The 22,655-nt window shown below is 50.9% G+C and overlaps 1 protein-coding gene across 1 annotated transcript in view; it reads left to right on the top strand.

Moving 5' to 3' along the window:
- Positions 1 to 22,655, top strand: part of LOC115549564 (receptor-type tyrosine-protein phosphatase F-like) — a 133,728-nt gene that overhangs the window by 77,051 nt on the left and 34,022 nt on the right. Inside the window, 8 exon segments of the mRNA XM_030364836.1 lie at positions 1,336 to 1,362; positions 5,464 to 5,581; positions 6,312 to 6,890; positions 7,965 to 8,068; positions 10,373 to 10,629; positions 12,680 to 12,758; positions 14,219 to 14,446; positions 22,183 to 22,340. Of these exon segments, the coding sequence (XP_030220696.1) occupies positions 1,336 to 1,362; positions 5,464 to 5,581; positions 6,312 to 6,890; positions 7,965 to 8,068; positions 10,373 to 10,629; positions 12,680 to 12,758; positions 14,219 to 14,446; positions 22,183 to 22,340 (1,550 nt within the window).

The raw sequence follows: 22,655 nt of genomic DNA, 5'->3' as shown, positions 1-22,655 counted from the left end.
GTGGAGAGCCTTCAGGAACCCTCGTCGGCCCCTTCGGCAAACAAGACATAAACACACACGTCCAGCAGGGAGCACTGTTTCTGTTCAGGAAAGAAATGCAAAGGAAAAGAAGAAGGAACACAGTCTCGTCTGCTCGAGGACTCCGAGCACGGCGGCGTCTCCATCGAAGGCGGAGCGAGACGAACCCATAGAGAGGACACAGCGCTGCCGGGTCATGGACTTATCTCGGGAGTGTTTCCACGTTGTCCATCACCCCCACACAAACAAGTAAACAAAATACATGGGCGCACAGCACGTCCTGGAAACGACGTGCATAATTCATATCGGAAGGTCGTTTACTCATTTATTCATAAAGGGCTTTCTCCGTTAGAAGACTCTTAAGCATCGGAGCGGATCACGGCCGAGTCACTTAGCAGCGGAACGGAGACGAGACAGTCCCCCGTCTCCCTCTTCCTCGTCCCTCATCCCAAGCCCCCCTGCCCGGCAGACACTGGTGGGTGTGGTGGTGGGAATGGGGGCGAGATTGGGGGTGGGCGGGTGCGAGGACGGCGTTTGGTTCTGCACGGATGGCGCTTGATGTCACGAGTCTGACGTAGCGGCACTGGTAATAGGATTTCACGCTCGGCGCCGCAGAAACTCTCTGCAACAGGAAAATGGGCTTTCCACCGCCCCCCAGGAATGGCTCAGGGGCGGGCCCGCGGACCAGGCCAGGGCTGGGAAAATGTACACAGTGAAATATGGATGGAGGGCTCTGTCTTCCCCCATGGTTTGTTAGTATTTTATTTTGCGAGAGGACGATGAATCTTTTTCGGGAGAGTCCACATCGGGGAGTTTCTGCTTGGCTCTCGGAGTGAGATGGGGAGGGAGGGAAATGGAGTTGCTAGATTTGGAGTAAAAAAAAACAAGGCAGTGCATCGTGTATTCAAAACGAAATCTACAAATCTATCGCGACAAATACTGTCAAAGAGTTTATAGCCCCCACGACCTGTTTTCACAATTTAGTCTAATAGCCTCCTTTATTCATTCCCTTTTTTTTCTCTCTCTCTCTCTCTGTCTCTCTCTCTCTCTCTCTCTCTCTCTCTCTCTCTCTCTCTCCCTCTCCCTCCCTCCCTCCCTCCCTCCGCTCTGCACCATGAGTGTGTTGACACCTGTGTTCATTCATCTGCTTCCCAGCGGAAAAAAAAGAAAACTGTTTTTTTCTTTTTTTATTGCCTGCACCCCTCCCCACCCCCCACCCCCTCATCACACCGGCACCCGCCGTGATGTCGTCTGTGACTCATTTCGTTCTCCCGTTCTGTGTGTCCTGTGTGTGTCTCCGTCTCTCTCCCCCATCAGTGGAATATTGAGGAGTCCACCGAGCATGTGAGTAACTCTCATGCGTGTGCTGCTGGGATGCTGCTGCTGTCAGCCAGGCTCTTCCTCCCTCACTCTCTCCCTCCCTCCCTCCCGCAGAGTGGGAGATGAGCATCTGTGCGTGTGTGTGTTGGGGGGGGGGGGGGGGGGGCGTGTGTGTTTGCTCGCTCTATCTGTCTCTGTGTGTGTGCTCGCAGACGTGTGGCAAAAAATCGGTGCATCGTGTGATCTCGGATTTGATCTGGGGTGTTTGTTTGTGTGTTTGTTGGTGTGTGCGTTAATACTAACAATGTCAAATGATGTATGTATTAATGTTATAACATTGTTACTAGTCAATTTAAAATACATTTGTGTGAAGGATCCTTCCAACTAGAGATGGCTCCCTTCCTCTCTCCATTTGCAAGGCGTTGAGTGAGTTACTTCTTTATGGTGTAGATTCCTTTAGTGGTCTTGCATCCTTGTAGGATGTCCACTTCCCCCCATGGACTAATGCAAATGAACTTGGTCTATCACGCTATGGCTGGCCTCAGCCATGGCCAAACCTTTACTCCCCGAGATGGCCCCTTCTCTCCCCTTTGGTTCCTTTGTGGTTACCGCCCAAGAGGTGAAAGTTTCCCTAGAAGAATCATGTACACCCATTGACTCAATGAAGATGCTTGGTATAGCACCAACCGTGTCTTCCTATTATCTTGCTCCATTTAATGGAGAAGGAAGGCCAAGGGTGTAAAACAAATAAACATAGGACGCTGTATACTAGACTACACTAAATGTCTGAATAAACTGCTCACGAAGACCGTTGAACCTAGAGGGGATTCGATCGGGAGGGCGGGAAAAAGACCACATCAGAGGACATCCCCGCTCAATGGTGCAATGACGCAATGGTGGTAGCACCGCGCACCTGCTGGCCCCCCCCCCTCCCCCCCACCTGTCACTAAAGGGGAGGAGCCTGTGTCTCGTTGTCTCTTCCGGTTGCCATCAGCCGTTCATGTTGCGCCCGTCTGGCCGGATGGCGTTCTCACCGTCGCCGGCCCAATGGCGGCGGCGGCGGCGGCACAACGCCGGCTGTCAGGCGGCCCACTTTGTTATGGCTTATTACCTCGCCGACGGGTCGCAGATGCACAGACACGCACGCTTGCCTGGCCCCTATCGGGTCGGAGACGACTCAATGGGAATCTGTCAGGTCGTCACAGGAAAGCTTTCAGCGTCTGAGAGGAGATGTGAGAGAGGTGTCTGAGTGGGGGGGGGTTTGTGACCTTACAAGGCCGTCATTTGGGCTCCATTAATAATGCACCGCTTATATTAATGTAAAGACCAGCCACAGACGGAGAGCCTTTGATATTATGACTTTGGTTTCATATGGAGATTTGCGGGCAGCCGTCAGTTCGTCGTTGTTCTTCATTTGTCATTCGAAGGGAACTTGCCATGTTGAAAACCTTTTCAGCATGCACGTGGGCACAGCCAGCCTGTTGTCGGTAATGAATGAATCAAACAAAATATGTAGTCCATGTTTAACTTGTAGCGTAATAGGCTTTTATTTATTTAGGGAAACGTTATGGCACGGAAAACACAGACCAGCTAAAATATTAAAAGGGCAAAATAAGGGTTTAATAAAGCACGCGTCTTATTTTTAAATGCCCGAGAATTCAATGTGCATGTTATGTAGATAGGAAAGTCCACCCAACAAGAACAGCAGAGAACAAGATCATCTTAAAGAATCATGTAGCATTTTGTTTGAGGGGCTATAATGTCATCAAAGCATAGGCAGTATCGAACTTTGACGTAATGATTAGGGCGGGGTGCAAGAAATAGCTGATGGCAAGAAATGAAGATGCAGATTTTAGCTAACCCGCCCACAAATCCGACGCATATTATACCGAAAAAAGGCTGACATCTTGGCTGTATTCGGGTCACGTGGGCCAATTACTGATCACACACACACACACACACACACACACACACACACACACACACACACACACACACACACACACACACACACACACACACACCCCCCCCCTCCACCTACCCCGGTGTTGATGCTGATTAACACTTGACAGACATGGCGTTCAGACGCTGTCAAATGCAGGCATCTGTTCGCCCGCACCTTGTTGTTTCTTGCTCTGCCAGATTGAGAAGCTCCGCGCGCCACTTGCCAAACCAGCGCCTCACCGCTAGCACCTGTGAGCATCTGAGCGCGTTCGCTCGGGCTCACCAACCACAACATATTTTACACCCGCTTTATATAGTACCTCAGGCAGGTAATTTCTTTGTCATGTTCTTTCCTTGCGTTAAAGCTATCTTGGTTGAGGAGAGGCACGCGCCGCAGAGAAAAATTATAATAAATGACATGAACATAATTACGTTCAAAGCATCCCCCCCCCCACTCCATAGTAGGAGTTTTCACCACACAAGCGTTGATAGCTAGCATGGAGACGGAGAAGAGAATCCATTTCAGTGACAGTTGGACTGGATAATCTCAGTAATGCCTTTTGGTGCCGCTCTAAGCATTTGCTCCGAAGGAAACTTTAAAGCCCTGCCTTTTTTCATTTTTTATTTCGTTCTACTTTTTCCTTTCTTTCCAACGTCACGCTGGGCCCAGCGCGACCTTCCTACAAACCTTGCGGAGGGAGCGTGTGAGGGACAGTGGGGAGGGGCGAGGTGGATGGTGGGTAGACTGGGACTCAGGCGCATGTCGCTGTTGAGACTGTTGAAGCCATTTTGCCTGATTAAAGTAATGAGTCTTCCTCGATAAAGTTTAAACGGTTTCGTGACACAGAGGAGCAGCGCCTGACTTAAAGGAAGAAGAGCCGGTAGAAATATATCAGGGTATTTTGTGTGTATTGTATTAAAAATACGCTGACCTGGACGAGGAAGCCAACGCGTTGTAAGCAGGGGAAACTGCATGAGGGCCCGAGTAAAGTACAGTGAGTTTGAGTTGGGTGTTGCACAAGTTGCAACAGAACGCCTGTAGGCATCTTGAGTGTTTGTCCTTTCTGTGGCCCCAGTAAGACAACTCAGGCATGTGTGTACACGCCTGAGGCACTCATTTGTTCTCTGTTCTCACTGTGTGTGTGTGTGTGTGTGTGTGTGTGTGTGTGTGTGTATGTGTGAGCTTTAGTATGTTTGCGAGCATTTATGTTTGTATGTTTTCCCTGGTGTGTATGTGTGTTGATTGTGCTTGGGTGAATCTGTGTGTCTGTCTCTGCGTGCGTGTTTAGGGTTGTGTGTGTGTGTTTGTGTGTGCGGGCGGGTGCGTCTTTGTTTACGTTGAAGCGGATCAATGTGTGTGGGATGGAGTGTGCACTGGGGTGTGTGTGCATCGCCTCCATCGTGGCTGCAGTCCGTGTTAGTGAGTGCTCGTTCTGCAGCCAGTCACTCTGTGTGTTCTGAACTATCGTGTGCGGTTTGCTGTTAATTCAATGCTGTTCACTTGTCCCACCTTGCTGTGTCTCTGTTCCTGTCTACCCATTCGGATCACCCTCTCAAGGTGTCCCTGATACTGTTAAAGACCGTTGATTGGCTGTGAAAGTCCAGAAGGAAACGAAAGAGAGATGATAGATTTCACATCTTTCAATCCGTTTCGTGTCAAATTGCTTAGCGCACGGCGGACATATTTGCACCAAAGAAACTTGGGGCAACATGTCATGCTTAGCCAAGCGGTAGACAGCAACACTGACACACTGGTGCTGTTCTGGTTCAACCTGTTGGGTTGTTGGTTTAATGGGTTCAGTGTGTGCCTTGTGTTCGGGCAAAAGGGCTATTTTTTCTTTTTTTGGACCAAGAGAAGAAAAAAATGCCCCCCCCTCAGGCTTGGGAGGGGGGGGGGGGGGTGGAGTCAAAAAAAGTCCTTCTCCATTGAAGCACCTCCATTGTGTAATTGAGCGTTGAACGCAGAAATTGATTGAATCTGCAGGTGGATGGAGAAGGGGGTGTCCTAACGTTGTGTTCTGCGGTTTGGATTTTGCGGTGCGTGTGTGTTCTTTTCACGCGGGATTAAGTGCTTGTGTGTGATGGGTCGGCTCTAACAAACCCGAGGCGCCGTCTCTCCCTCCGTAACGAGGCTCTCTGCTAACTGTGTTTCGGGGTGGTTTCTCTGCTGCGTGTTTGAAGGAGGCCATCATCGGGGGACTGCACGCGGAGACCACCTACTCGGTCACGGTGGCGGCGTACACCACCAAGGGGGACGGAGCCCGCAGCAAGGCCAAGGTCATCACCACCACCGGGGCGGGTAAGAGCTCAATCTCAAGGCCACCTCACGCATCGCATGTAGGACAGCGCTGGACAACACACACCCACTCAACTGTCACCACACCATTATGCCCTCTGGACGCAGGCACAGGTCCCTGTTGTGAAGGAGGGCTCGCTATGGCGAAAGCCTGGGGCCTGCAGCCATAGCAGCCCTCACGAAAAAGGCCAAGATAAAATACCACTCCCAATCTGGCTGTATCCTGTCTGCATGTTGTTGTTGCGTTTGTTGTCCATCTTTTTTTAACTGTCCGCGTGCGGCCCATGTATTTGTGACGTGAAAAATAATTTCCGGTTGGGGACAATAAAGTCTAAAGCTCGCCACGGGACGGGACGCCTTAACCACCGGTCAACCATGGGGGTTCCCCTTTATTTTTTTGCACCACTTACGGGGTAATGGCTTCATGGGGGCTTAAAGGGCCATTACAAGCCGTGTTGAAAATGTGCAGCTTCTGACATCACAGGTGGGCGTGTCCACCTAGATGTGTGCTGGATAGATCAGTCTGCCAGCCTACCCAGGACCGTAGCAAACGTTGCTCATCTATCTGTCACTCATCTAGATGAACACGCCCACCTGTGATGTCATAAGAGACCAATTTTCAAAACGGCTTGTGACGGCTAATCACACCCGCACCTGGTCGCATGTCATCGGACCTTTGAGGGGTGATGACTGCATGAAAACTTAACCACTCCCCCCTTCCCCCTCTCCGCAGTGCCAGGCAAGCCCACCATGATGATCAGCACGACCATCGGCAACACAGCCCTGATCCAGTGGCAGCCGCCCAAGGAGATGGTGGGCGAGCTGATGGGCTATCTGCTGCAGTACAAGCGCACGGAGGACGAGGCCTTCACGTCGCGCGAACTGCGCAGCCTGGACGACCACTACACGGTCACGGGGCTGCACAAGGGCGCCACCTACGTCTTCCGCCTCAGCGCCAAGAACCGCGCCGGCGCCGGCGAGGCCTACGTCAAAGAGATCGGCACGCAGGAGGACACGCCCTCGGGCTACCCGCTCAACCTGCGTGTCACGGGCCTCACCACCACCAGCACCCAGCTGGCCTGGGATCCGCCGGCGCTGGCCGAGCGCAACGGGCGCATCACGCAGTACACGGTGGTGTACCGCGACATCAACAGCCAGCAGAACACCACCAACCGCACGGGGGACACCCGCATGACCATCCAGGGGCTGAAGCCCGACACCACCTACGACATCCGCGTGCAGGCCTTCACCAGCAAGGGCGCCGGCCCCATCAGCCCGAGCATCCAGAGCCGCACCATGTCCACCTCCCTGGGTAGGACTCTGAGGGTGGGGGGGCGGGGATCATAAGTGTACACTGTGTCCCCAAACACCGCCGAACTATCGGGCACCGCGTTGTTTTTCGCTCGCTGGCAATCAGTCGCGCCGTTGATTATTAATCTACTATCGATTTAGTTTTGTTTTTCTCACGCAATCACTCACCTACACGGATACACAATCAGACTGAGAGTGACACACACACAAACACACACACACACATACACGTGAGAGGGCACATGATGACGACATAAAAAACATACAAGGATGCAGTGTATGCACATGCTTGTATACAAGTCTGGTCACGAGTGCATGCGTCTTTCAGTCCATCCGTGTTCACTTCACAGCCCACTCCCGGTGATGGTGGGCTACACATGACGCCACCTTCCTGCCGAGCCATGCCTTCCTTCCCCCACGTAATCCCACCTTATTTTCTCCGTACACCTCAGCGGTGCGTTATTGATTCAGAGAACACTAATCTCATTACGTGCTACAACCACAATGCGGCTCAATAACACACACACACACATACACACACAGACACACGCACAATAACACAAACACAAACACACTCTTCGGGCACAGCGTGTGTCCCCTCCTGCGTTTGAGGCAGCGTATTAATATGCACGTGTTGATGGCAATAGTCACGAGGTGCACACAAGGTGTTTCTATGTTTGTGCAGCCCTTCCCCTCCCGTTTCTACATTTCACACTAATCGTACAGGCAATTGCCTGTTGCATGTTGTAGCAGCGGGGGGCGGGGGGGTGGGGGGGGGAGGGTGTATAATTAGATGGAACAGTCCTGGGAGGGATGAAAGGTATTACCAAGCGATCGGTAACCGAGCGTGAACGAGAATGACGGTGTTTTTTTGCACACGTCCACCCGGCTTTCACCCACCCCAAGGCCAGGGAAGTTTGGCCTTCAGGTAACGCCGCGGACTGTGTTCAGAGCATTAGCGCCGCATGGTCGTGTCCAATTCAATTAGGCGGCTTAGCAAAAAAGATTACAGTTTTTGCATTGTGGAGAGATGTCATGCTTGAGATGTTAATCGGAGCCCTCTTCATTCCGACAGCATTCGCCACGAGCTTCGGTGTAAAAGCCGTCATGAAAACCTCTGTGCTCCTCACCTGGGAAGTGCCGGAGAACTACAAATCCCAAGCCCATCAGCCTTTCAAGGTAAGGTGAACACGCAGGGCAATGAGACAATTAGCACTTGTAATGATTGTGGAAAAGTCTATTCCCTTGGCAAATCCACCACATGCACACCGTATAACCACACATAATATCCCCTGGAAATGCGGTAAGGAGGCTTCATTTGGTGATTATTAGTATTCTATAGCATGAGTAAATAAATCGACGTGAGCTATGTGCTTATTTTCTGAACTGATTGAATGTTGATTAAACCATTTAAGCAACTTACGCAAAGAGTAGCCTTTCTATAAGAGTCTGTTGATGATGCCAAAAGCTCCTCATCATCGCCATCGGGTCAGATTCCCTGCAAAATGCGATGCAATAATTGAAGGCTGGGAGACATATGGAAAGGCCACAGTACATAACCACAATTACTGGAACATTACCAGATTGCTCAACATCTGTTTTTCCTGAACCCCTGATGTGTTTCTCACATTTCTCTTCATAAAGAATGATCCATGGTGCGAAAGCACTTACTTGTGATATGAGGCAGGGGAGCTCCTGGGAACGGCGTCTTTATTGTGGAGAGCGTTCCTGTGTTCGTTCCGACGTACACCACACTTCTCTCAATCATTTCCCATTTGAAAACAAAAGGTCTCAAATAGCTCACACCGAGTATTGAATGAAATGCAAAGAAGCGGTGGGGAAAAACTAAAATAAGTCACGTGACCCCCTTTAAGTGATTTAATTAGGCTCATTAGAAACCTAATTAATGGTGAGCATGACAACAGTGTCACGGAGAGCTGTCACTTGCGGCAATGTGTGGGCTGGAGCAAGGCTCGGGACTTAAGTTTGATACTGGTGGTCATGGTGCCAATCAGTCTGTTTATTTCATTTATTTCATCTGGTGGCACCCTAACAAATGTGGTCGCACCATATTTTCACAACTATTTCACAGTATTGGGATGTCTCATACTCTCCATCCGTGCACACTCATTTAAAGAGATGCACACAATTGAAATAGAAAGACATGTTTTTATTGCATGGATGGTCTTTTTCTTTTTTACCTTAACTTGCCTTGATATCTCTTTCCCCCCGATCCAGCTCTTCACGCTTCTCATCCTCCTCCTATATCAAAAGGCTCTACCTGCTCTTAATAACAGGCTGATTACTTGGTCATATACTCCAGTCACGATTTTATTTCTTTCATCCAGAATAGTGTGTCTGGGTCTTTACCCCTCGCAGGCTCTTGAACCGCGCCAGGGCTGCGGTGGGATTTAATCGAAACGTTACACAACGTAAAAAAAACACCGCTTTTGGGTCGTGATCATTTGACGCACACCCCGACGTTCAAAGCCGCGTGTGTTCACGGGAACTCAAGCGGGTCGTGTTTCAGCGTGAACCGGCGCCACGCTGTAACCTCCAGCACTGCTCAAGACATCGGCCCACGTCCATCACCTCTCTTTATATCTAACAAAGAACCAGATGTAAAATCTGGTTCTTTGTTAGAGAACCCAGTCAGACTCGGACCATGAGCGTTCCGGAAAAGCCTCCTGATTTCACAAATGTTATTGGGGGGGGAAAAACCACAATGTCAACTGATGGGAAGATGTATTTTTTGATCTTAGTTTAGCTCGGCTGGCGAGAACTTGGGAATGTCATGTTAATTTTCAAGGCTGTTAACGATGTGCGTGCACAATGTGTCAGGCTGATATTACGTTAATTCCCACCTGACGGTAAGTGCTGAGCCGTCGATTTGCAGTGAAAAGGCAGGGCCCTGGCTGTGGTTGCCTGCCACTTGACTCTAAACCACATAGGAGTTGTCAGATGAAGGGCTGTGTGCCGTTCGACTGCATTTCATACCGTCTGCCTTGTATTATTACCCTGTGTGTGTGTGTGTGTGTGTGTGTTGTTTTTTTCTAGGAAGAGAGAAAAATGGTGCGATGAAGAATAGATTGCATTTTTTCTGTAGTATTGTAGTATATATGTAGTGTTCACTTTGCGTCTATGCACACTGTGTGTGTATACATTTGTTTGAGTGAGTGTGCCTGAAAGGGAAATTGTCTTTCTAACCTGTTTGTGACAGGAGAAAGAGGGAAGATGGGAAAAAATATAATATGTGTGTGTGTGTGTGTGTGTGTGTGCGCGCAGGTGTGTGTGTGTGTGTGTGTGTGTCCCTCTCTCTATACAGTGATGCCCTACAGTACAGTGCATCAGGTCCCTAACGTGTGTGTGTGTGTGTGTGTGTGTGTGTGTGTGTGTGTGTGTGTGTGTGTGTGTGTGTGTGTGTGTGTGTGTGTGTGTGTGTGTGTGTGTGTGTGTGTGTGTGTGTGTGTGTGTGTGTGTCAGATCCTGTACAACCAGCAGAGCGTGGAGGTGCAGGGCGACCAGAAGCGGCGCCTGATCACGCGGCTGCAGCCCGACACGGACTACTCCTTTGTGCTGATGAGCCGGGGAAACAGCGCTGGCGGCCTGCAGCAGCAGGTGTCCATCCGCACCTCCCCCGACCTCTTCAAGTCCAAGCCCGTCCTCTACAGCCAGCAGCAGGCCCAGGGCGGCAAGCTGACCATAGACCTGCCCCAAGTGCAGACCACCACGCAAGTCAAGTGGGTGACGAGCTGTCTGTCCGTCCGCCTGGGCTGTGTGGGGGGGTGGGTCCGTCTGGGGTGCGCTGGCTGTCTGTCTGTCTGTATTTAACTATGGCTGTCTGTCTATCTGTATGTTTGTGTGATTGTACTTAACAATCTGTTTGCCTGTCAGTCTGGGCTGGCTGGCTGGCTGTCTGCTCTGGTCTGTCTGTCTGTTTGTCTGTAACCATATTGGTCTGTCTTGTCTGGGATAATGTCAACCATCTGAATATGTATTGTCGATACTATTCACATTACCTTGACGTCAAGACCCCGATTCTACACTGCACACTTTAGTATTCACTCAACCTTTAATTATATGTTTGATTGTACTGCATGTGTGCTCGGTTCCGTCCTCCCTCGGTAATAAGAATATCCTCCGAACGTGTGTGACGGGCTTGGGAAGCACCTGCGACCACCGTGATGCTAACGGGCGTAGCTTTGGAAGGCGAGGCGCACGCTTCAGCCGCTAGATAACACGGGTGCAACTCAAGACATCAACAGCGCCGCGTCATCCCCCCCCCCCCCCCCCCCCCCCCCCCCCGTCTCCCCCCCCCCGTCTCCCAATCTAGAAACCAAAGCCTGCACTGCACGCTAACTCTGTCAAACAGGGGCTGATGGTAATTGCAACTTTTCACTTCAGGAGCAGTCATGTCGCTCTTATTCCTCAGGCTCTACTAGTCAAGAGCAGAATCGTGCCGCTCCCCGGGAAAGGGGTGACTTATCTGTCTGAGCCAGACTCCTCCAACTCGCCCCCCACACACATCCGCACATCTGCAGACACTCAAATGCACACATGTGTCCAGTCCACACATGGACACGTTCCCATAGACACACACACACTCATAAACAGGTGCTGGAGTCATCCACCGTTCCGCACATAAAACACAGACATATTATCCCCCCCCGCCCCCTCCAGATCTTCTAATAAACACACTTCCAGATACGCACAACCAGGCACACACACACAGCCACCCACACACACACTCCCATCCATCATCGGTGCACTCTTATGACCTCACAGGACCACTCATGGACACCCACGCACGTACAAACACCGGCCGGCATGCGCCTATAGAGCCATGCATGCGGCCTATATCACTCTTAAGAGGGCGCGGGGCGCACGGTGTCGGGCCAGGCGTTGATTTGTAAAATATAAAAAGCGTTCCGGGGGGGGTTGTCAGAGCTGGCCGAGCTCCAGCAAGGACGGACGTCAAGCGAAGAGTGGGGCGCTGCTGATCGGAGGAGGTGGTGGTGGTGGTGGAGGGGGTGGAGGAGCTGGAGGAGGTGTTCTTACACCAGCTCCGAGATGTGATTGAATTTTAAAGTAAGGTCTAGGAAGAGAGGGAGGTGGGGAGATGAGATGAGATGAGAAGGAACCGAGCCGAACAGGGGAGCACAGAGTAACCGCTACCGCCTGAAAAGCAGACTTATTTTCTTATGAGTTTGTGGGTTTTTTGGGAAAATGAGCAAAGATTGCCAGAAGAGGAGAGAACTGTGGAAGCATGCTGGTGTTGATTGGGGGGTTCGGGGTTGGTTTGGGCTTTTTGCACGCTTCCACACACGTCGATAAACACAGACAGCCAGGCAGACAGCCACGCTCATGCATCAAACAAGCGCACACAGAGCCGGTCACGTGACCGGCCTCCGTCGGCCTATGGGAATCCTAGCGCGAGCTCTTGTTTGATGAAGCCTTCCCTCCGCGGGACGGAGTGTTTGCTCGGGTCTTCGTGGCAGCTGTTCTTAGTCATTAGACGTTAATTGGAGCATACCGCGTCGATTTACCAGCTCTTTGACCTTGCTTCCCAACCTCCTGTACCGCACTCCGAGTTGTGAAATCCCCAACACGCCCCTAACCACCAACCGTCTTTTCACACCTCGAGCAATATTAAAAAAATAAAAAAGCGTAATAGTGTGACACCGAGCGCTGGGGTCGAGGTGTGAACCGAGCTGCCCGCGCCCGCCGCGGGGAGGTGCCGTGGCGTCACGGGCACACTGTGACGGGAGCCTTTCCTTTTTGCCCCGGCAGGTGGTACTACATCGCAGTGGTGCCGGTAACGGCGTCGTCACGGCGATGGGAGAACCCAGACGAGATGGACCTGGATGTGGTGAGTGGTCAGACCGCCCCCAGCAACCCCCCCCCTGAAGGCCGAGGCGGCTGCCTGTGGCGGGTTAGAAGCCAAGAGACGGTACCTCCTGCTCCAACTGGGATAGGAAGTGACTGTTGGCAGTTAATTAGCACTTCCCCTTCTGGGAGCGCAGAGAGGGAGCCGGGGAGGAGGACGGAGATTGGTTTGCTCAGAAGGGCAGAGTATCCGGTTTGGGAGCCAAGAGCAGGTGAACCCGACAGCTTTAGGTCAGCAGGCTTTAATTATTGGAGCAACATTTGAAATATCGCTTCTACAGTCAGTACTTTCTCCTTGTCCTTCCAAGTTTGGCCCACGACAAACATAAAATGCATAAACTAAAATATTCAATTTTAATATTTGCATGGATTTACAACGGCTTGATTGGCGCCTTGAATAATGGCCTGCAACTCTGTCGGGGGAAATCAAAGACAATCAAATTAAATGACAGGCTTAAACATAAAAATGGTCTCCTGTATTCCCGAGTAACCTTGTGAGTGTCTTTTCAACTTGGCGCTCTTCCCGTTCCCGCTATTGTTGCTGCTACCGACAGCCTTGACATTGGCGTAGTGGAGAGAGGACACATCCCAGAGTCATTAAGCTCAGAGCCGGCCCTTGTCGGGGACGTCCAACGTTGTGCTTGGATGAAAGCCCTGACTGGAGCGGCCCCTGGAATACACCAATAAACAAATTGCCTCGGAAAACACTCATTTGTTAATCACAATAGCAGTCATGCTGAGATAGGGCATTAATTGCTAGTCTCATAGCAATGCAGCGCTGATTATCGTAACACTCACCTCTAACCTGGAGACATGCTATTAGTGTTTTTTGTGGTTAACCTTAATACCCTCCTGTGAGTCCAGAGGATTAATGACCACAAGATTTGCTCTGTTTTACACTATGTTGACGCACTGACCTCCGATGACGTCTGTGGGTTTGCAGTCTTTAATTACTGAGGCAACATGTGAAAGATCGTTTAAGTTCTGTTTCCTTCTCATCCAGAGTTTGGCCAACGACAAAACAGCTTTGATTTTGAATATTCGAATGTATTGACAACATTTTGATTAGCTCTGATGAGAACTGTATCAGAGGACCTCAAAGCCAAATCACATCAATGCTAGTGATCGACCGATTTATCAACCGATCTATATATTAGGTATATTTTACGTGTATCGACAATGGATGATTTTTTCCGCTTCTTATTATTTATTTAATTTTTTCTTCCCCGGCATGATTTACAGACAGACGTGTTCCTTAAATGTTCCTTTTTTACATTGAGACTTTTAACATTTGTTCTCATCATTGTGTCATTTTTATGATTTTAATTGAGGGAGCAAAAGCAGCATCGGCAGAAAATCGGCAGCCCGTATCGGTCATCGGCGAAATATCCGTATCTCTAATCAAAACGACCCCTCTCTTCTCTCTTCGTCTCGGTATCTTAGCTTCTGGAGTCGAGCGACGGCCCTGTCTTGAGGCGCCGGCGCCGGCAGCTGGACACGGCCAAGCCCTACATCACGGCCAAGCTGAACCCCCTGCCCGCCACCTTCACGCTGGGAGACGAGAAGCGCTACAACGGCTTCCTCAACAAGCCGCTGACGGGACACCAGCAGTACCTGTGCTTCGTGCTCGCCGCCCTGCGCGAGCACGAGAGCGACGCCAGCGACAAATACGTAAGAGCCCCGAGAGCTTGGATTCCCAGGTGTATGTGTCTAAAGGGACCGAATGCAATGGAGAGTTGAAGCCTGATGTCCCATAGGGGTACGAAGAGGAGTGATGATGATGATGGTGACGTGCCTAAATCCCCAGGCGCGGGTGGGGGGTTTGGAGAGTGTATAAGAAAGGCCGGCTCCGAATATCAAATATTAAGTGTACGATAAACGTTACGTTACCGAATGTAAAATTGAATGGTTGTAAACCTAAACCTGTTTAAAATCCAGCGCCGCCTGAAATGTGTCTAGCGCGACACTGACTGGCATCCGGAATCCTGTGTGAGCATTTGCCCCCCGCATTATTAAATAAAACTGATTATTACCAAGGCTTATATTACAACTAACTAATGATATCAGCTTTGAAAGCACTTGGTCGCGATTAGCATATAGCAGGCTAACGGGCAATTGGTAAGTTTAAAAGTGCTCCCAGTGACAACAAATCTTGACAGCTCCGTTGGTGTCGCCGTTCCTCAAAGTGTAACAATGTACCAGCGAGCGTGGGGATTATGCGAGACGCATAATCTCGGGTGAGAGGAAAAAAAGCTGAGGCTGCTTCCTGCTTAAAGCCTGCATGTATATGGCTAAAAGACTGAACAGTAAGTCTTAAGCGTATGTCATCACTGACAACCCCGCTGATTAAATGCAACGGCAATCTTAAAAGCAAATTAACCTGAACAAATGATGATGTGCTAGGCTACACCCAAAAGTTTTCAGGAATTTTCAAGTTAGTTAGTCATAATGTTTTAAATCAAAACGATTAGTGCAGACTACTTTCACTTTGCAAGATTTGGGCACTGCCCTATATATGTCGATGGCAGCAAAAAACACCTCAGAACATGAGGAGTTAATTTATAATTGGTGTTTTTAACTGCTTTTTTGTAACCAGACTATTTTGTTAATCAGTTAAAAATGATATTGTCGTTAAACAGTTTAACGGGTAGTTAACATCCTCTACTTAACACATCAATCCTAGTTTCTCGTGCCATTATGATTTGTTGTATAGAGTAGGACAACGCTATGTAAAGCCTCTTCAAGCACTTGATGCTTGTATTCATGCACAAACATTACCTTTTTTTCGCTGTCTTTCTCAAAACGCACCTTGAAAATGGCAGATCGATTTGACCTTTAAGGCTCCAACACAAAGAAAAAGCATTTTCTCACCCTTGTGTAGCCTGCTGTCAGGACCATTCAGATTTATAGCACTTACTTTACACTCGGCATCGAACCGTCGTTACCCAGCCCCACAAAATCACAGCCGCTTCAGCGGGGAACCGGAAATTGTTTACGCATGAAAGGCTTTCTGCCTTTCATCTGTAAACTTTTTAAAGTCAGCCAACCAACTTCCCTATCAACTAAAACCACCCCCCCCCCCAACACACACACACACACACACACACACACAGATGAACACACACACACACACAGTTGCAGGCACGCACACGCAGGCAGGCACACATAAACACAGATGCAGGCACACACACGCACACACACACTTGGAGGTTCGCCCACGCTGTACCCTCGCGCTCACCGAAGTGTGTGTGTGTGTGCGTGTGCGTACGCTGCGTCAAACAACACTTGCATGTAGGCCCCAGGGTTCTCAGTGGGATGGTCCGCTTTGGCCACAGCGAGAGATGCTAGGATGGGATTGCTCTGGGCTCCTCCCGGACCCAGGCCATGAATATTCAGCAGATTAGACCACCAGACGACGCAAAGTACCAAAGAAAGTTGCTTTCGGTCTCTCTTAAATTCTCTCATTTTTCCTGCATTTCTTTCAGTCTTTTTTCTGTCATTCTTTCGTCCTTCCAAACGTGAACCACGGGGCTTTGAGTCTCTCTTAACCGTGGCCCACCTCCACTCTCCTCTTCTGAGACACTTAAGCACCCAGCTCTCCCCCAAGCTCCCCCCCCGCCCCCCTCAGAAGGCCCAGCACAGCGTCTCAGTCTCCCCCCCCCCCCCCCTTTAGCGTGGGATACGGGCCAGATAAGAGCCCTCAGGCCCCCCCCCCCCCCCCACCTCCTCCTCCCCAAAGTCCCAGACTACCTCAAAAAACTGCATTGATCCGACCTGATCAATCCGCTCCCCACCTACTGAGCCGCGGTCGGTGCTGAGGTGGACAATAAAAGAGCCCTCTGATCGATTCCCCTTCACTCTGCGAGAGGAAGAAAGGCCAAAATGCAGAGATGTTGTTGTTTATGTTTTGGCAGTGGGATGGGATGGGGGGGAGGGGGGGTGGGGGGTGGCTGAGGCGCTATCTCCCCTTGTGCTTGTAAATGTTTTACCACTACTAATACACGCAGCACTACGCCAGAGAGAGGCAGAACCACGAGATGGGGCCATCAGCTTGAAACATGGCCACAGGGATGCCAGGACTCAAACAGCCCCTGGGGGGGCTGTTCTCTCTCGCTCTCTCTGTCTCTGTCTCCGTCTCTCTCTATATCTCTGTCTCTGTCTCTCTGTGTCGCTCTCTCTCTCGCTGCTTTCTCTTGCTCTCGCTCTCGCTCTCGCTCTTTCTCTCGCTCTTTCTCTCTCTCTCTCTCTCTCTCTCTCTCTCTCTCTCTCTCTCTCTCTCTCTCTGTCTCTGTCTCTGTCTCTCTGACTCTCTCTCTCTCTCTCTGTCTCTGACTCTCTCTCTCTCTCTCTCTCTGACTCTCTCTCTGACTCTCTCTCTCTCTCTCTCTCTCTCTCTCTCTCTCTCTCTCTCTCTCTCTCTCTCTCTCTCTCTGACTCTCTCTCTCTCTCTCTCTCTCTGACTCTCTCTCTCTCCCTCTCTCTCTCTCTCTCTCTCTCTCTCTCTCTCTCTCTCTCTCTCTCTCTCTCTCTCTCTCTCTCTCTCTATGGGGACAGAGGGGCAGCTGCTTCTTCATAAGGCAACCGGGCAGCACCGCTCACCGCTGGCATGAAGGAGGGGCACGCGGGGATGAAATCCATTGAAGGACGGGAGGGTAAAATAGGGGATGATGCAAGAGAGGGGGACAAAGGTGAACGAAGCGAAGGGGAGGAGATGGAAAGGGGCAGAAGAATCGGGCAGAGTGCATGTTGGCTCAAGCGGGCCCCGAGGAAGCTAAACAAGCCGGGGGAGGTGGGAAACGGGATGATAGACACCGGTAGCCTGTAAACTGTACCGTTTAAAGGGAGAAATGCGACGAGAGGGAGGAGCTGGGAGCAGGCTGTGTGCGTGTTGGGTGTCGAGTCCTTCACGGTGTGTATTTGCGGTGTGATGATATCGGCGGCTGTTAGGGAGGAAAGCCCCCAGCCCTGTGATGTAGTACAGGAAGGGGTTTTCGGCGGGTAGAGGGCAGAGATTTGGCTGTAGCGTGTGCACTAATTTGCCACCCGTTTTCGATTACCTCGTCGAGAAGTGCGTCAACGACACGGCAACAGCCGACTCATGAGAAGTATTCTGATTGGACGGTTCCTCTGGGAGTCTATTGGTACTCTACATGCTGACTCCATCTTTGCTTTGTGAGACACCGTCAGTCCATGTGCTTATAGCTTTCAAAGATATAAGCTATAATTGAATATGAAATGCATATATATAGAAATATAATATCATGGTAGCACTGACTAGCAGCCAGCTCAGGTTATTGAGGAATGAACAATGCCAATTCTTCTGGAGGAATTAGTAGGCATCTCGCGTGGGGAAAAATATGGCACGTCTTTTACACCACACGCACACCCACACACACACACACACACGCACACACAGCCCTCTTAGCAACGCCTCCAGGTTTCTGGATGCTTTGTATTCTCGAGGGGCAGAGGAGGAGAAGGTGGATGGAGGTGGAGGAGGAGGTTGATGGAGGTGGAGGAGTCTGCTGTTGAAAACAAAACAGAACGGATGAGGTGGGGAATGAGCGAGGTTGTGGAGATGCAGCAGCGGGGGGGGGGGGTTTGTTGTGGGTGGAGGGGAGAAGGCGTTCCAGCAGGGGTAAGCCTAGCCCTGCAGCCCTATCCCTGTTCGTCACAGATAGAGGCGTAGTTGCAAATATTACATATCTGTCTCTTTTTCCTGCTGTGTCTCCCCCTCTCTTTCCATATCTCCAGCTCCCTTCCTACTTTATCTCTCTCTCTCTCTCTCTCTCTCTCTCTCTCTCTCTCTCTCTCTCTCTCTCTCCCTCTCCTCTCTCTCTCTCTCCTCTCTCTATTCTATCTCTTCCCCCCCCCCCTTATATGTCGTATCTCTTTTATAGGCTTAAGCCTCAACGAAATTTTTTATTTGTTTATTTGTTTGTTGCCTGTTCAAATTAACCCATCCCCCCACCTCCCTCAATTGGCCATCTTAACCCTTTATGTGCTGACTAGGCAGAGAGATCTCATGAAATTAACCCCTACTACCACCCTTGCCATGGAAGCCCAGGAGCCTCCCAGACGTTCAGCTAGCACCAAAGTGTGCTCACGCTCAGACTCCATCTCGCTCTTGCTCTGTCTCTTGGTCTCACTTTTTCACTGTCGCTACCGCTCTGTCTCACTCGGTGTCTGTCTCTCGTTTCGCCTTCTCGCTCTAGCTCCGTCTCTGTCTCACTCTCGCTCCGTCTCTGTCTCACTCTCGCTCTTTCTCTGTCTCGCTCCCACTCTCTCTCCTTCTCGCTCTGTCGCCTTTCTCTCTCCTTCTCTCTCGTCTCTCTCTCTCTCTCTCTCTCTCTCTCTCTCTCTCTCTCTCTCTCTCCTTCTCTCTCGTCTCTCTCTCTCTCTCTCTCTCTCTCTCTCTCTCTCTCTCTCTCTCTCTTGTGTGCTCCAGCGTATCTCCTTCTCATACGCCCAGTCTCTGTTCTTCTCTCTCTCAACTCCTCCCGCCCACGCAATCTATCTCTCTCCCGGTCTCTCTCTCTCTCCTCGTTCCGACTCCCTCTCCCTGTCTCCACCTCTCTCTATCAGCCTCCCTCTCTCGGTGCTTTGTTCTCCCGGTCTCCACCTCTCGTTCCGTCGCCACCCCTCTCTCTCTCTCTCTCTGCTTTGTTCTCCGCCCACCTCTGCATTCCACCTCCCGCGTCTTCGTCTCAAACAAACACTTAAGACCGATCACACGTTCCCAGCGGTGGAGCGCCCGTCGAACACGCTGTAGACAACCGAGAAGAGAGGGCGGGGAAAACAGCCCATTGAAAAATACGCCGGCAACATTCACAAATGTACAATTTGTGTTAGGGTATCTCTCACAGTGTCTTTGCTCTTACAAACAGTGAGCCAAGCACACGAGTTTGTCATTCAAAGCCAGGGTTCAGACACACGCACACACAAACACACGTGCAGATACAGACATAAGTGCAGATACAGAGACACACACACACACACACACACACACACACAAGTATAGACACAGACTCACACACGTGCAGATACACACACACAGATAAACACTGTCATTACTAACGTCATTACTCCTTTCCTTTGTGCCCTTGTTCCCAAATCACGCCAGAAGAACACAATTCACACGCGATGTTGACCCACACACACACAGATTAGCAGAGTGATAATTAAAGATGCACATATAAATGAATTAGCCACACAGACGTACACGGACGCTGTATTTTCCGAAGCCTTCACTTATTCAATTGTTACTTTTGTATACTGTCTCTGAGGCTCGTTTATAGATTTCGCACATTCACACAAAAAGACTGCAAAGAAAGAAATCCTGCATGCAGTCTAGATGTGATAACCATACAAGGTTTGGGAGCCAAAGGTAACCTCGTAAAGAAGCGCACACTGGCATCACTTCATAACCGTCTGAAGAACGAGGCATACCGTTTTTCCCCAACGCGCCTAACTATAATGATAATGATTAGCTACCTGCAAGGCTGAGCTTCTATGAGATTCCGGAAGACATTTCAAACGGAGTATCACAGATATCAACCTCTCTTTTCCCCCCCCGGTTCCCTCCCCTGTCCTCCCAGCTTCCCCTCTCCTCAACTCCTTCTCCCCATGTCTCCTGCATGTCCCCCTCGGAACACAAATGACGCGTTGTTGTGCTTCCCATGCTACCTCTGTCGCTTATTTCCGGGGTGCTTCCTACTGGAACGTGAGTGTGCATCACGTCCCACGGCAGTGGGTCCCGTCTCCGGAGAAAGGCGCCCTTAAACGAGGACCCTCCCGTGACACAGTTTGCTGTTGATTGCTAACATCGTCCAAAAAAGTCGTTAAAGAAAACGCGGTTTGAGTTGGAACAACTGCACACATCGATAATATAGTTGGCCACTTTCTGGTATGATTGGTACATTCCTATGAGGTACTCTCAGCTTAAAGCATCTCATCGGGTGAAGGGGGGTGTGTGTGTGTGTGTGTGTGTGTGTGTGTGTGTGTGTGTGTGTGTGTGTGTGTGTGTGTGTGTGTGTGTGTGTGTGTGTGTGTGTGTGTGTGTGTGTGTGTGAGAGCTTAACTCTGTGACGGGGGGGGGGGCTCAGGTCTCAGGCAGCTCGCCCTGCCTTATCTCTCTCCAATTAATATCTGCCTTGCCCGCCGCGGAGCCAGCTGCGCTGCTAATGATCTGGATTACCCGCGCCCGCACTGCATGCTGGGAGCCCCGGCTCCTTCCAGGACGGAGGCGGACGTGCTGGTGATCGATCTGTCACCCGTCACCGCCTTGCCCTTTCTCTTCTCACACAGCGCCTTGATAGGACACAAGCTGAGCCCTAATGGCCGCCGACTCTTGGCTGTGTTCTCGCTCCGCCCCCCCCCCCCGCGCCGCTGCCGCCATGCAAGACGCACACCTTGGAGTCCTTCTCCCTGCCACCGTTTTTAGTTATACACTGCAAACTCGGCCCCGTCTGTTCTTCCCCCACACACTCCCCGTTGCAATCGTATTCCTCACTGGTCATTTCCTGTCAGAATACAGCGGATATGTCTCATTTAAAATCTCCAACCAGGTCCCCCGCACCCCCCGTTGCCGCCATCTCTTCCTTCCTCTTCCTGCTCCTCCTCCTCCTCCTCCTTCTTCCCGTCACGGTGTGAGCACTAATGAAGAGGAGATGAGTCCTCTCCTCTGCCCTCATTTATTTCTGCTGCCAGGAGACATACCCTCTCTCTCTCTCTCTCTCTCTCTCTCTCTCTCTCTCTCTCTCTCTCTCTCTCTCTCTCTCTCTCTCTCTCTCTCTCTCTCTCTCTCTCTCTCTCTCTCTCTCTCTCTCTCTCTCTCTCTCTCGCTGTCTTCTTCTCTTCTCTCTTCCCTCTCCCTCTCTCCCCTCCCTCCCCTCCGTCGCACTGCCTCACGTGGTCCTGGGTTGTCTTTCGGCCCCTGCGCGAGGTGGTTATTGTCGTTGGTTAAAACAACAGCATCTGGCCGGAGCAGCCTCTGCTGCGCTGGGTTGGCCCATCGCCGCCCTGGTTAGTGTCGTCAGCGACCGGCAGCTCCAGCGGTAGCTAGCCTGCAAGAGTCTTGAGCCATTTGTCATCAGCCACTCCGGACAAAAGACGTGTCATGCAAAACACCCCGGACCAAAGGGGACCCCGGTGGTTCTGAATCATTTAACCACAGGCAAAGACGACAGCGTGGGCACACGAAAGACCAAAAAACAATGCACAGGTGTCGAGTCGGTGAAATATAGTTCACCCCTGCTTCTTAAGAACTCGACAGCTTTTATCAGTGTCAGCAAGAATACTGTGATTGATGTCCCACGCTCTGAGGCCAATGGCAGTCTGGCTTCTATCACACTCATCCACCCCTTTCTCTCTCTCTCTCTCTCTCTCTCTCTCTCTCTCTCCCACAGAGGACATTCTCGGCCAGCGCCTACTCGGACCCCATCCAGGTGCAGATCCCGGACCTGTCCCCGCGCGTGGAGCAGCCGGAGATGCTGTGGGTCATGGGCCCCGTGCTGGCCGTGGTGCTCATCATCATCATCGTCATCGCCATCCTCCTCTTCAAGAGGTGAGTTGACTCCCTGCGGTGGACGCCCAGGCCGCACCGTGTGAGACCGAAGCACAGCGATGTCCTGCTCCTGACTGCTGCAGGAGTGTGTACTTAATGACTTGATGACTTACGGACGGATCACTCGAATTAGCCGGTTGGTCAATAAGAAACGTGAAACAGCGTTGTGGCTCAAATGTCACCCTGGTGTGTGTGTGTGTGTGGGGGGGGGGGGGGGGAGGAGCAGGGAGGAGTGTGTAGGTGTGTGTGTCTGTGTCTCAGTGATGTATGACCATTGCATTGTTTCCTTTGGTTGCATCAGGACTGCTAATGAGC

The sequence above is a fragment of the Gadus morhua genome, chromosome 8, assembly GCF_902167405.1.
Source record: "Gadus morhua chromosome 8, gadMor3.0, whole genome shotgun sequence".
NCBI classification, from domain to species: domain Eukaryota; kingdom Metazoa; phylum Chordata; class Actinopteri; order Gadiformes; family Gadidae; genus Gadus; species Gadus morhua.
Note: the sequence above shows the minus strand (reverse complement) of the source record. Positions and strands in the feature narration are given on the sequence as shown.